The sequence below is a fragment of the Bufo gargarizans genome, chromosome 4 (genome assembly GCF_014858855.1).
Source record: "Bufo gargarizans isolate SCDJY-AF-19 chromosome 4, ASM1485885v1, whole genome shotgun sequence".
In the NCBI taxonomy this organism is placed as follows: Eukaryota; Metazoa; Chordata; class Amphibia; order Anura; family Bufonidae; genus Bufo; species Bufo gargarizans.
In genome coordinates this window covers 316358586-316374581 of record NC_058083.1, presented here as the reverse complement: position 1 = coordinate 316374581, position 15996 = coordinate 316358586, and the positions used below count along the sequence as shown (strand labels likewise).

The window sequence follows — 15996 nt, the reverse complement described above, 5'->3', positions numbered from 1 at the left end:
AAACAAGGTTGAAACCTCCTTTTCATATAAAATTATAGAAGGCAGAGTGGAAATTATATAAAAGCAAGGAGAAAATCCTATTTGATGGCAAGGATACAGCACCTTTTTTGTGCTGTGGAGTGTGCCAGTTTTTTCAGACAGAAGGAATGTGGAGTGTCAAGGGGTCAGGATCAATCCGGTGTGAGCTGATGGGGCAGGAAGGTTGGGAGGAATGTAAGGAATGTTCCTGCTTGTGTAGGACTCCATTCAGCTCATTGGCCTGTCTCGACAGCTAGCAGCGTATAAAAAGGCAGCAGTTCCCTGCTAGACTCACACAACAACTCTTCCAGAACCTGAGAGAGGAATCAAATTCAGCAAACAGGGACTGAGGAAGGAGGCTAAGAAACTCTGAAATAAAAGCAAGAAACCCTAAACGAGATCCCATTGAGATCTACAGACAGAGAACGACAGAAGACTTTCTTTTGACTTAAAGAATATTGAGCAATGGCTTCAGGAAAAGTGACAACTCTGCTCGTGGTTGCTCTGCTCTCCTGGGTAAGTTGAAATGACATTCGTTTTAAGGTGGATTGAGTTATTTATTGGGGGCTTTAAAATCAGGACATGGGACATTTTCTTTTTATATGCTATATAGTTGTATACCATTTTTGGTGTACAATGCACCTATACTAGCAGTCAGGGTGTGAGAAGCATACAATTCAGCTTACTGATGTTTTTGTTCTGCATTACAGGTATGTGATGCCCAGGATTGCAATGGGGAATGCAAATGCCCACAGAGGGTACCTGAATGCGAACCTGGTGTCAGTCTTGTGCAAGATGGATGTGGCTGCTGTAAAGTATGCGCTAAACAGCTGGGTGAACTCTGCACCGAGAAAGACGTGTGTGACCCTCACAAAGGACTTTTCTGTGATTTTGGGTCAAGAATGAACCGAAAAATTGGAGTTTGCACTGGTAAGTTTACATCTAGATTGCTACAGTATTTGCTTCACCAAATAGACTGGGTAGTCATAAGAAAATAGAGAAGAGGTGATAGTGATAAGATCAGATTAACCACACTCTGCTGTTATTTAGTACGACTGCTGGTTTTTTAAAAATCCAGTATTAATTTGCTCAATATTACATGCCTCTGCTATTTTCTAAATTACAACACTTATATACATTAAAGATGTACAGTATGAATAATCAGCACTTAATAAAAAGTTGGTCTACATCGTTGGACCTCTTTGTACAAAAATTCTAAATTGCACTATTATTATTTTCATTCTAGCCAAGGAAGGTGCCCCATGTGTATTTGGAGGCATGGTCTACAGAAGTGGAGAGTCTTTCCAAAGCAGCTGCAAGTACCAGTGCACTTGTCTAGATGGAGGAGTAGGCTGTGTTCCACTATGCAGCATGGACATCCGTCTCCCTAGTCCTGACTGTCCCTACCCAAGAAGAGTAAAACTGCCCGGCAAATGCTGTGAAGAATGGGTCTGTGATCAGCCTATGGAGAAGACCATGGTTGGACCTGCTCTTCCTGGTAAGTTGTATTCTATAGTATCACTATATTACATACTAGCTACATGCTTAGATAAATGGAAGTGAGAAATTATAATTTTGTGATGCCATAGACATTAAAGCTACTGCCCCATAGCTTGAGGGATTGTGAATCCATGTTTTTGAATAGACTTTTCATGTCTATTTTTTCATTCACAGCTTTCCGAATGGAGGAAACATATGGTCCTGATCCATCTCTGATCCGAGCCAACTGTTTGGTGCAGACCACTGAGTGGAGTGCTTGCTCAAAGACCTGTGGTATGGGAATCTCTACTCGCGTTACCAATGACAATGAGCACTGCAGACTTGAGAAACAGAGCCGTCTCTGCATGGTCAGACCTTGTGAGGCTGATCTGGAGGAAAACATTAAGGTGAGCAACCTTTTCAGTGTCATAGAGGAACATGTGAATATGGCAAATATAGTTAAAGTCGTATGTACGCATTCATCAATTATTACTTGTACTATTTAGTACAGTAACAATGCTAGAATGAAATATAAAAATACTCCATTGAACATTCACTGTTATTCAGCGAGTTTACCTATGATTTAGATTTCTAACGTACAATTTCTTTATTTCTCCATAACAGAAAGGAAAGAAATGCATCCGCACTCCAAAAATTTCCAAACCAATCAAGTTTGAGCTTTCTGGCTGCACAAGTGTGAAGACCTACAGAGCCAAGTTTTGTGGGGTTTGCACAGATGGCCGTTGCTGCACTCCTCACAGAACAGCCACCCTCCCAGTAGAGTTCAAGTGTCCTGATGGTGAGGTCATGAAGAAGAAGATGATGTTCATTAAGACATGCGCATGCCATTACAACTGCCCAGGAGACAACGACATCTTCGAGTCCATGTACTACAGAAAAATGTATGGAGATATGGCATAGATCCATAGGAACACACCTAAAAAGACTGTATAACTTGAAATGACTTTGCATCTCATTGCTAAACATCATTTTATAGCACAAAATCGTATTTAAGATTGTTTAAAGGAAGGTCTTTTTTTTAAGACTTGATTGTTGAATGACCCCAGCCACTGGTTTGAAGAAAGTAAGATGAACCAAACTACCAAAGCTGCCCTGGGTACAATATAATGTCCCTGTACATTCGCTGGCATCATGCAGTATTCACTGAGTACAGTGATCTATTTTGTACCCAGTAATGCAACTGGAAAAAGCTCTTACTATTTTTATATACAATATATAATGAACCCGCACCAAGGCAGTAACAGCTGGAGTTCACACTCTGGCTCCATTTTGGTGCTAAATACAGTAAGTTGTCCTTGTGGGACAACTCATTTTTAGCAAACCCTAAGTAAACCAATTGAGTGGAATGGAAACCATATTTGTAACAAGACTGGAAAGTTTGCAGCATGCTGTAAGGTGTGTTGTAATCTTGCTTTTTATAGTTATTGTACATAATGTATATATATTTTTGTACAGTTATCTAAATTAACTTAAGAATGTTTTGTTCCTGTTTTCCATTTTTATAATGCTTTAATATTTTGATAATCTGTTTTTTTATTATTATGTTCTCAGTTCCCGATATGTACTTGTCTCATGAAATACAAAATCTAAAATAGATTATCTAGTAAAAATGATACTCAGTTCCAAGGGACAACCTTTGTGAGACCAGGAAGTAATTGACACAATGGACATTTTTGTATTGTTCAAGCTTTAATGAATGCTGACAATCCTGAAACTGCTTATGATTTTTATTATGATAATCTGTTTCGTACCTTGTTTATGGCTATACTTTTGTTTTCAACATTTTATACTTGTTGAGAAGTGTGACCAAAAGGTACATGTTTGCACTTTTCTAGATGAAAAATAAAATATTTTATTTTTTATAGAAATCATCTGTGTTTGGTCCTGTTCCTTTACAAATGTATAGAAAACTATCTTTATACCACACTATTTGTACCAAACATTATACTTCAATGGGGGAATCTGTCCTCGTCACATGATAGGGACATAAGTGTATGGCTGATTACAATTTCAGTATAGATATGAAAGCTCTCTCTTGTAATAACTATACATCTATGTTGTCATGATCAGGACAGAATTTTTCCCCACTGTTTCTAAACATAAAAGATAACCTACTGTATTACTTGACTGCAAGAGGATCTTTGAACACTAAACGTATATTGGTAAAATGGTAGGACATATGATTATGTAATGGACAATCTTTATTTAAATCATAATGCCTCTTTTAAAAGGGTTTTCTGAGATGCTGATATTGATGACCTATCCTCAGGAAAGGTCACCAATATCAGATCGGCATGGTCCAACACCCCGACGATCAGGTGTTTGAGGAGGCCATCGGAATTCAGTGAGCACCTTGGCTTCCTCGCAGCTTCTAGCGACTCTGCTCCGCATAGCAGCTGTGCTGGTATTGCAGCTCAGGACTATTCACTAGAATGGGACTGAGCTGTGCCTAGGCCACGTGACTGTTATCATGTCGCCACTGACTTAGAAAGAGGCCATGACCTCTTTAAACTGATCAGCAGGGTTGCTTGGAGTTGGACTCTGTTGATCTGATATTAATGACCTATCAGAAAACCTCAGCAGTTGATCTACAGCATATATCTTGGGGTGTTGTTTCTTTTTTAGCACACATTTTCATCAGGCATAGTATTTTTGGATATGTATTAACTTTATAGGTACTTGATCTGTTCTAAGGTGTGCACTGGTAGAGAAACTGTCGTTGGTACATGCTTTCCTAAAGTAGGTCATCTTTAACATATTTTTCAAGTGTAAACTTTTTGAGGAAAGGGTTTGCAGTGCAACACACCATACCACATATACCCCAATTAATGTATGCAGCTGCCTCCAGTAAACTCCCTCCCTCAGCCTTTGAGTGCTGCCATGATAACTTCATATAATACCCAACCTGTCTCTCTGCCACCATCCAGCGTTACAGTATTTGTCTACTTTAGCATTTTTAGTAACAGGCCTGTAAAAAAGAAGGTGTTAAAGCTATGTTTTTTTTTATTGACCAAGATGGTTACCAGAAGGATAAGGGTCTATGATCCCTGTTGGAAGTTTTGCAAGCTGCTCAATATGAGCTATTAGCACATATTAGACACAGTGCCTTTAAAAAGGCCTTTAGGCCTGTAGTAAATTGCCTTGCTCTGTATCATATTTACCAACAAAAAAATCCCCCAAATCTGAATATTTAAGCTGTGACCCTGGGAATGCCCATAAAAATGGACACTTTTGGGCCAATATCCATAAACCCCTCCCCGTCGTGGTCCAGTTCGGGTGATTATCCCACTAAAATTGGTACTTTAGGGATGTATATTGTATTATCAATAGTTTCACATTTGTTTATCATATTTTCATGTTTCTTTTAAACAATAGCATTCAGTTAATGGTTACTGTTTAGGTGAATCACCAACTAAGTAAATCTCTTCACCTGAAAAACATCTTCAAACTGATCTACTATCACCTAATCCAGGGATGGCCAACCTGTGGCTTTCTAGCTGTTGTAAAACTACAACTCCCACCATGCCCTGCTGTAGGCTGATATCTGTAGGCATTTTGCGCATGCTGGGGCTCGTAGTTTTGCAACAGCTGGAGAGCCTCAGGTTGGCCGTCCCTGACCTAATCAGTCATGGGGCTAGTAGAATACACAAGATGTACGGACTTAGTCTTCTAAAGGAACTTTGTAAGGAAACACTTTTCATTACAGTCCCAAATGTCATGGGTTAGAGGGTTCTTCTTTTGAATAGACCAACCGTGAGGTATATATTACTGTTCAAAATCCACTCAAATCTTGGTGAAATTTGCACAAAAAACTGGGGTATATGCTTTAAACCACATTTATTTTTAGACACTTTTAGAGGCTTTTTATGACTTCTCTAACAAGGCGGCATAGATTATTGGAGAGGCATGACCTATTTGGAAAGGGGCATGACTTAAGGTGGGACAATGTATGCCAAAAAATGAACCAAAAATGTGGTGCACGTTTCTGGTGTATAGTAAACCAACTAATAGATGGAGTAAATTTAGACTAGATAGTTTATGGATGCATTGGATTTATCATCCAGCATTAGCCATAATAAATCTGGCTCAGTTTAAGACTGCCTAAGTTTATTTAATATTAGGCAGGATGAGAAAATCTTCCCCATTGTTTCTAAGGGACAGACTGAAAATTATATTGGGTAGATTTGAGGGAGTTAGTAAAGGGGTCCTCTCGTCAGGATCCTCAGTTTTTAGTCATAAAGATGAAAGGCTACAAAAAGCATTTCTCGCTCTGGAGGACCCAATACACTTTTGCATTACATGGAAAACACATGGATTTGAATGAGAACTATATAATGATTCATTTGCCATATGGAGGTGCTGCAAAACACTCAGGTCCACAGACTCCTTTACCATTGCAGTTGTTTGCTGGCAATTCCAACAGTAGGATTCCCTGTGATCAGCTTATTAGTTGGGGAGACTTCTCACAAAATAGATTGTTAGTGCAAGGTGAAGTGCCAGATAGGGCTGAGCTGCAATACTAAACACAACCACTATACAATGTATGGCCTTGTGCTTGGTGAGCCGAGAGAAGACTAGAGCATAGTTCATCAGAGCTGCAGTACGGGTGCCGAGTCCATACACCGGTTTAACAAGACAGGTTCCACTCAGAACAGGCCTTGCCATGTTCCACCAAAGGAGTTGAGTGCACATGCTCAGCGTCATATCCAGAGGTAGTCTTTTCAAAATAGATGTATGAGTGCTGCCAGCATTGCTGCAGAGGTTAAAGGGTGTGGGGTCAGCCGGTCAGTGCTCAGACCATACGCCGCACACCTGCATCAAATTGTTCTGCTTGGCTGTGGTCCCAGAAAGAAGTCTCTTCAAAAGATGATGCACAAGAAAGCCCACAAACAGTTTGCTGAAGACAATTAGACTAAGGACATGGATCTGATGTGTGGCGGCAACCAGGCGAGAAGTGCAAAGACAAGTATGTCTTGCCTACAGTCAAGCATGGCGGTGGGAGTGTCATGGTTTGGTTCTGCATGAATGCTGCTGGCTATGGGAGCTACAGTTCATTGAGGGAACCAATACTGCCAATATGTACTGGGACATACTGAAGCAGAGCATGATCTCCTGCCTTTAGAAACTGGGCCAGAGGGCAGTATTCCAATACGATAATGACCCCAAACACACCTCCAAGATGACCACTGACTTGCTAGAGAAACTAAGCGTAAAGGTGCTGGACTGGCCAAGCATGTCTCCAGACCTAAAACCTATTGAGCATCTGTGGGGCATCCTCAAATGGAAGGTGAAGAAGCGCAAGGTCTCTAACATCCACCAGCCCTGGGATGTTTTCATGATGGAGTGGAAGAGGATTCCAATGGTAACCTGTGAAGCTCTAGTGAACTCAATGTCTTAGAGCAGTGGTCCCCAACCTTTTTTGCACCAGTTTCATGCAAGACAATTTTCCCAGGGATCGGGTGGAGTGGGAGGGTTCTGGGGCAGGGCTTAGGGTGGGCGGGGCTTATGGAGTGCTGACTGATTCACACGCATAGCAAAACACAAGGTGCATATTAAAATATATAACACTATATAACGATTACATTTATTATTTAACATAATGGACATTGGGGAACATGGGGTTAATGTGTGGGTTGGTGTTGGGTACTACAGTATGATAAGGTTACTGGCTATTAATGTGAGGCACATGGAGTCTAAATTGATGAAACCATGTGTCACATATTAATAGCAACCTCGTCAAGTACCCCGCTTAACATAATGGACAACATGGGGTTAATGGCATCAGGTACATGCTTGAGTAACTTGCTGTTAATATGAGGAACATTGTTTTACCAATTTAGACCTGCATGTGCCTCACATTAAAAGTAAGTAACCTCATCATGTGTACCTCACATTAATGGTTAACCCAATGTTGCCTATTATTTGATGAGATGCTTGGGGCCACTTACTTTTAATGTGAGGTACATGGAGAGTACTAATGTAATAGCACCATGTACCTCATATTAATAATAAGTGACCCCATCTTCTCAAATTATGGCTACTGGCAACACTGCGGTTAATGAGTCACATTAACCCCAAATCTTGCTGGCTGCCTGATACATGTTTTTTGCCTGCCTTTATTTTGAGGCAGGCTAATAATCTTGCAGTGTGTGGGACGGGGTGTGGGCCGGGTACCTGCGCAAGCTGCTTTTCAGAGCACTAATGGCTGGGGACTGGAGAACACAAGACTCAGGAGGAGGAGGAGGCTGCTGCCGTTCGACAAGCACACTACCTGAGACAGAACAACGGTAAACCCTCTCGCGTCCCTCCTCCTACTTTAATATTTGCCACACAATCATTGGTGGCGGTGGTGTGGGCAGCTTCAGAGCCCGCTCATTTTGTTGGGCTCTGCAGCGGCCGCGTCATAGGAGGAAGGGATTCCCTCCCTCCTTCTCCACTGACTCTGGCCACTGAACATGTCACGCACTGAGCGAGTGTGATGTGCGCGTCGGGCTGCACGCGCCTGGCGTCTCCGATCCATTGTATTGCCGTGGCCGGGCAAAAAATCTTCCAGGGCCCGGTCCTGGGCCACGGCCCGGCAGTTGTGGACCGCTGTCTTAGAGAGTGGGCGAAAATAATGGTGCCACACAAAATATTGACACTTTGGGCACAATTTGGCTATTTTAACTTAGGGGTGTACTCACTTTTGTTGCCAGCAGTTTAGACATTATTGGCTGTGTGTTGACTGTATATCTTATTCAGCCACAAAGTTTTTATGTTCTGTCTTTCAAAGCTTGTCGATTGGTCTTGTCATCTTGGTCTTAGCTTGTACTACAAATTTGTGTAATTTACTACAATTTCTCTTTTCTCCCAGGTTGATATGATTCCTATAAAAAGCCATCTCAACATAAGGTACACATACCATAGGCGCAGTGATAGGCAAATTGCGGATCTCCAGCTGTTGCAGAACTACAACTCCCAGCGTGCAAAGAGTGCCTACAGCTTTCAGCTAACAGCAGGGCATGGTGGGAGTTGTAGTTTTGCAACAGCTGGAGAGCCGCAGTTTTCCTATCACTGCCATAGGGGATACAAGCCATGACACGAAGGTGCTGTCACTGTCCTTACATGTTTATTATTTTAATTTTTAAAGGGATTGTGCAGTGGAGTAATACTAATGACCTATCCTCAGGATGCTCTTTGAAGGAGGTAGCAGCGCTCGTGCTCCTGTATTTCTGTGAGTGACACTCGGTACTGTATAAATCGTAATGTTTTGAATACATTGTTTCCATTTTTATCATTTGAATATCATTAAAGGCAATCTGTCACCAGCGAAAAACTGCTCCTGGGACACTTTGGAGATATGGCCGTACTACTGGCTCCAAAACTAAGTCAATGTAATACCGAGCTGTTAGTGTACATTCTTCTAATCAGACGGTCCGTCCATGCAGAGGTTCGCCTATGTGCACCTCCTGCTGTAATTCCAGTTCGTTGTTGGTCTCCCAACTACAGGGACACACAGCTTTCAACAGTGCTGAGTTCTTGGTCTAGGCATGTACAAATTTGCCAGAGTGATAAAGCAAGGTCGTCTTAGTTTGCAACAGGTGGCGATAAATGGCAGGTAGATAAACAGGAGGCATTGCAGGAACATCCTTAATTCAATTTGTGAGGTTTCATGTGGCAAAAAAAAAAAAATCAATCTGGCGTTTAAGCAATTCTTACATGCCAAAGATTGGAGCTAGGTGCTTGAAAATTTGTCTGAAAATCTTAGTGACCACTACTTCTTTTCTTAATTTGTATAACCTTATGACTTGTCCTTTTTGGTCTTGCAATTTCAATGTTGAGGAGTGTATAACTAGGTAATGCTCTTAGGTTGAATTATTAGGCTGCATGCGAACCATGCGAACCATGCAGTAAGATTTGCATTTGGATCACGGTGGATTAAAGGGCCACAGCTGTACTTGCCAGCCCTCATCTGTACATGTTATATGAAACAAATAGCATGTACAGGGGCTACCCGGAAAGTACACTTGCAACCTGGCATTTAGTGGTGACCATTGTCTGGATCCCAATGCCAACACCAGTGTCTATAGGCAACCTTTGATTATTTTTTAATCTTTTTTAATTAATTAAATTTAGAAACAATTTCACATGTTATGTTAATGGCTATTAACCATTAAGAATTTCCTTATCACCTGTTCTCTTCAGCTTTTCCCTCATGATCTTAGACTTGGAAGCATATTATTTTTATTTCTGGTCGTTGTGCGGTATTTCCATCTCTCACCGCTGGAACAGTTTTAAATATCACAAATATTTTTGCTAAATTTCAGTAAACAACTCTGTTGTCCAGGTGAACATTTCTGGTGTTCCGCCTGCAGTGCGGGTCACATGACTTGTGCACAGGCTCTTTTCAGTTTGAAATGTCGACTTACCTCATCAGGGACTAACATTTTCCCTGGTAACCAGCAAAATATTGATCTCATGAGAAATAGTAATTATTCTGACATCGTCACCTATGACACTTGTCACTCCAGCTGAAATAGAAATGTTTATGGTACTTCTGAATAGTCCTTTCACTGTCCAAAAAATTCATGGGGAGATTATGTTTTAATATTTGCAAATATATTGTAATGGACATTGCCATGCCATCATTTGCTGTCTAATCAACAGAAAAAGAGTAAATTAAAAGAGCGGATAAAGTACATATTAAATTATTGTAGAGACAGTTAGTTTTGCAGAATTCACCAAAGTTGTTGTCAGGGTTACATGATGATACAGTATGTTCACACTTGTAATGGAATCCACAAAAGAACTCCTGGGCTCCTTGTATAATGAATACCATTGGAGCCTGACAGACCTCGTTGACTTACAATAGGGTCTGTGAGAATAATAGCACTTCATAGGCTTGCTATATGGACAGTATATGATCTCAGGTTTTATATTCTATATATGCAACACTTTTTATACACCACACTGCCACCTTGACACAGGGTCTCCAATCTAGTTTCCAATCATTACAGACAATATCAGACTATGTAGGGACACATCTTTAAAAGGGAATGATATGAGCTACAGTACAAAAAGTCTTTTGTGGAAATCACATTTTTATTATGACACGTCAGAAGAGGTGACTGACCATTACTCTATAAGTCCACTGACTCACAGATGACATTTTCTCTGATTGTAGACATTCTCCTCCCATCTCTTCTCCATCCAGCCCAGTCAACTGTGCCAACTGTGCCTGCAAAGTTTGCTGCCCAGACATCTTTGGCCCCTCACTTCTGCAGCCCATTCACACAGCCAATAACAACACAAATAAATTCACGCCAAGGTAACTAATACATAGAGATGGCCTTGCGGTTCGTCCGGCGGTCATTTCGCGGCAAACTTTGCTCGTTCGCGATTCGCAGAACATACGAACATATGGCTATATTCGCACACGCCAATTTTTTTTGCATAGTGCCTAATTTTTACCCATGACACATCCATCAGGTGGGACAGGACAGTCAATTGAGACGTTTCAGCACATGGACACACCCCCTACCCTATAAATAAACCCGATCTGGTCACCATTTTACATTCAGTCTTTTGCCAGTGTAGGGAGAGGTTGCTGTGTGGAGCAGGGACAGAATGTTAGAGAATATAGAGACACCAAACGCTAGCTTATTGGGCCACAAAAGTTTTTTTAAGGACTGGTATAGGTGTGCTATCGATAGGTGTGACATACAGAGGAGTGTAATATACTTAAAATATATATTTTCTAACATAGAAAGTATATTATAGTGCATTTGTATTGTGCAGCAGTTGTGTGCGGTTCTGCTACGATACTGCAGCTATACAGAGGGACAAACGCTATTGATACAGCTAATTGCAACTGGTGTGATATAAAAATCTGATTGAGGCAGGGGTGTGATATACCTATAATATAATTTCTATATAGTGCATTTTTATTGTGCTGCATTTGTGTGTGGTTCTGCTGAGATAACGCAGCTATACAGAGGGACAAACGTCATTTTAACAACTAATTGCAACTGGTGTGCTATAACAGTTGCCCAAAAAAAATCTGATTGAGGCAGGGGAGTGATATACCTAGAATATAATTTCTATATAGTGCATTTGTATAGTGCAGCATTTGTGTGCAGTCCTGCTGCGGTACCGTAGCTATACAGAGGGACAAACGCCATTGGAACAACTAATTGCAAGTTGTGTGATATACCAGTTGCCCCCAAAAAAATCTGATTGAGGCAGGGGTGCGATATACCTAGAATATAACTTCTATATAGTGCATTTGTATTGTGCAGCATTTGTGTGCGGTTCTGCTGCGATACCGTAGCTATACAGAGGGACAAACGCCATTGGAACAAATAATTGCAACTGGTGTGATATATCAGTTGCCCCCCAAAAAAAAAACTGATTAAGGGGTTCTATATACCTGCTTCCACAAATTCTGCTCTTCTATAGGGACTTTGTCACAGGGTCATTTTGAAAATGACAGGCAGAGGAAGAGGCAGGCCATTCCGCAGGGGTAGTGGTGGGCGGGAAGGTGCACCAGGCCGGAGCCTAAGTGGGAAGTTGGAGAAGGTGCTTGCGATTATGTCAAAGGACATACCAGAGTTAGTTGAGTGGCTTAATCAGCCTTCCGCTTCTGCACCCTCCTCATCCTCTGTATCTGCACCCTCCTCCCTCTCTGCTGTGTAGACCCCCAAAGACACCACCACCACCATAGCCCCTTCACTCGAGTCAGAGTAATTATTTTCCCATCAATTCCCAGACCTTACCGATGCGCAGCCATTCTTGGCATCGGATGAGGAAGAGAAGGTAGCAACGGCCGCCACCCAGTGGTCTGACGACAGTACCCAGATCAGCCCAAGGAGGGTGGTCCCCGCTGTTGCTGCCTACTCTGAGATTTCTAATGTCAGTGGTGGTGAAGGTGACGATGATGACGTGTTGATGGACGCCAAGAGAAGAAGAGGAGGGGAGTTCAGAGGGAGAGATAGATAGGGAGGAGAAAGAGGAGAAGCAGGCAGAACAGTGCACAGTAGGCAAAAAGCAGATGGCAAATGTATCTGGAGCGAGCCATCCACCATGCACGGTCACATCTTGCGCTCCCAGGATGCCAGCACATGGCTCCGCAGTTTGGGCTTTTTTTTACTTGTCAACTGCTGATAAAAGGGCTGCCATCTGCAGCCTGTGCTGTCAACGCATAAGTCGCAGTAAGCCTAACACTCACCTAGGGTCGACCGCCTTAAAAACGGCAACTGGCTTCCCATCACCGAGCCCAGTGGGAGCAATGCCATCAAAACCCACAAAGCCACACTCCTGGTGCTCCACGTCCTGCCTCTTCTCCTCTGTCCTCCCATTCGTCCTCCACTCCACCTTCCACTGTGCGATCGTCTCGTTCATCTGGCACAAGGCAGGCTTCCGTGGCCCAAATGTTCGAGCGTAAAAAAATGATGACGCCGTATAATCCTCTTGCCGAACGTCTGACTGCTGGCTTGTCGGAACTGCTAGCCCGCCAACTACTGCCATATAATTTGGTGGACTCTTAGAAATCTTGTGGCCATTGGCACTCCACAATAGAAGGTCCCCGGTAGGAAATTTTTCTCCCAGAAGGGCATCCCAGAGCTATATGATCATGTTCAGCAGCAAGTGAATGTATCTCTGGCACACAGTGTCGTTGCCAAGATACATCTGACCACAGACACGGGCAGGGAAGATACATAACCTTTATTGACCACTGGGTGAACCTTCTGACGGCCGTCAAGCATGTAACCCGTGTGGATTTGGTTTTACAGCCACGGATTGCATGCAGGCCTGCCTCTTCTTCTCCTCCTCCTACTCCATCCTCCGTCTCCTCCTCGGCTGACTCTTCCTTTTCCACTGCTATCGCCTCTTCCGCTGCACCCTCCAAGCTCCTCAGAACCTATTCGACGTGCCAGGTGAGACTTTGTCATGCTGTGCTGCGGCTGTTGTGCCTGGAAGCCAAGAGCCACACCAGTCCTGCACTGCTTTCAGCTCTGCGGTCACAGGCTGATCAGTGGCTAACCCTGCTCAATTTGACAGTTGGTAAAGTGGTGTACGACAACAATGCCAATCTGCTCAGCTCGCTGAAACAGGGCAAAATGACACACGTGCAGTGCATGGCACACGTCCTGAACTTAGTCGTGCAGCGATTCTTTGCCAAATACCCCGATGTCCAGGATGTCTTGCGGCAGGCCAGGAAAATCTCTGGCCATTTTAGAAGATCTTACATGGCCATCGCTCGCCTTGCTGACGTTCAGCGGCAACACCACTTGCCCGTCAGACGTCTGATTTGTGACTGTCCGACGCACTGGAACTCCACTTTGTATATGCTGGACAGGCTTCTCCATCAGAAACGTGCATTAACGACTACCTGTATGAAATCTGCAGCAGAACAGGTTCTGGGAGCTTGTTTTTTTTTCACCGGGCCAGTGGCTACTCATGCACGACGCATGCAGACTTCTGCAGCCATTTGATGAGATCACCAAACTGGTTAGTCGCAGTCAGGGCGCCATCAGTGACATCGCACCTTACGCCTTCTTTCTGGAGCATGCATTGTGTCGTGTCATTGATCAAGCCGTCGAGGAGCAGGAGCAGGAAGATGAGGAAGTTGCAATGCTGAATAAATTACATTGGGGGGCTACTCCATCTGAGACAAGTCAGCAGGAGTCTGAAGTGGAGTCAGAGGAGGATGGTGCCTGGGGGGAGGTGGAGAAGAAGCAAGAAGAGCAAGCTTTAGACTTTTCTGGGATCCATGGTGTTGTCTGTGGATGGGCGGAGGAGACCGAGGACATTCTCCTGGGCGATGAGCAGGAGCCAGGCCACTCCACCGCTTCCAATTTAGTGCAAATGGGGGCCTTCATGCTCCAGTGTTTAAAGAGGGACCCCCGTATAAAAAGCACCAGTACTGGGTGGCAACATACTTAGACCCCCGGTACAAACACAAAATGGCGGACGTGTTACCAGCATCACAGAGGGCTGTCAGAATGCAGCATTTCCAGACCTTGCTGTGAGAGATGCTGCATTCTGCTGTTGCGGGCGCTGGCAGAGGAATTTCCACCCACAGAAACATTTGCGGGTACCAATCCTACAGCGCATGAAAGAAGAGGACGGTTTGAAGATCTGTTGGTCACTTCAGATATGAGATCATTCTTGCAGCCAACCCATTGACAGCCGCCCTCCGGATCCAGCCTCAGGGAATGCCTAGACCGAAAGGTGTCCAACTACATCGGGTTAACCGCCGATGTGGACACTCTGAGTATCGAGGAACCCCTGGACTACTGGGTGTGCAGGCTTGACCTGTGGCCAGAGCTGGCACAATTTGCCATGGAACTCTTGGCTTGCCCCTCGTCCAGTGTCCTGTGCGAAAGGACGTTTAGCGCAGCAGGGGGGATAGTGACTGATAAGCTCACCTGCCTGGCTTACAACAGTGTGGACTACCTCACATTTCTAAGGCATGGATTTCGGAGGAATTCAACACCTATGACAACCACATTTAATTGAATTTCCTTATGACAGCCCACAAGTATCTGCCACCAGCCAGAACAAATAATGGTCCCTGTCTTAGGTAAATACAGCGGCATAAAAGGCCTTTTCTATTCGGTGAATGCCTAATGTTCGGGACCTCTGAGGAATTCAACACCTGTGACGACCACGTGTTATCGAATTTCAACTATTATTATTTGGGTTTTTTTAAGAGGGGGGATTTGATTTGCCATGTTTTTAATCCAATTTTATATTTTATGTTCTTTTAAACATATGTATTTGACATCTACTGTATTTGTACTGGCTTGCAGTAAAATTGATATCCAATGACAGTCTAATATGCCTCCAGCCACATAATCACTTGATGTTTTCTGTGAGGTGAATGCCTAATTTTTGGGGCCTGTACTCCCGTGGCCTAAAATTAAAAATGTCTAGGCTCAAGCAGGCCACATTTTTGACAGTTTCCCTTTAAGACGCATAAAAATGGCCCCTGATTAAAATACATATTTTTTGTGGTATGTCACTGTCCACGTTGTGGGACTATTTGTGCACTTCTAGTAAGTATTTGGTGGATGCAATAATGACCTGAAGGTTTTTTCAGGTTTGCCTTCTATTAAAGTGAATGGGGCCTGCAGCGAACTTGCGGTTCGCGAACATTTGATCGTGTTCGCGAATCGTCCCGGCCGATATTCGTCCATCACTACTTATACATATATATATTAAGAAAACCTTTACCTAATTTAATTCAGCACCTAAAGCAGTTAGTTTTTATTCTAGTGGAAGATGTTTAATTGGTGTACACTAGAGGTGCACAACCTTTTTAAGTCCAAGGGCCAGATTATCATATTGAACAATTCCCAAGCACCTAAAAAAAACTTAAAGTATTCTGACACATTAAGTGCATGAACCACTTTCAAGACTCTTACATATTGGGAGAATGGGCATCTCCTTTCTCTTCTCAATTAGCATTCCAATGAGTGTGTGGCTCTCCCATAA

General features: G+C 43.1%; 1 protein-coding gene across 1 annotated transcript; it reads left to right on the top strand.

Annotated features, from left to right (window-relative positions):
• Positions 1-305: 305 nt before the first annotated feature.
• CCN2 (cellular communication network factor 2) lies at positions 306-3386 on the top strand. Its single transcript, XM_044289540.1, has 5 exons — positions 306-534; positions 729-948; positions 1265-1516; positions 1693-1904; positions 2122-3386. Exons 1-5 carry the CDS (start codon positions 484-486, stop codon positions 2416-2418), a joined length of 1032 nt encoding a protein of 343 aa, XP_044145475.1. The 5' UTR covers positions 306-483; the 3' UTR covers positions 2419-3386.
• Positions 3387-15996: the final 12610 nt, after the last annotated feature.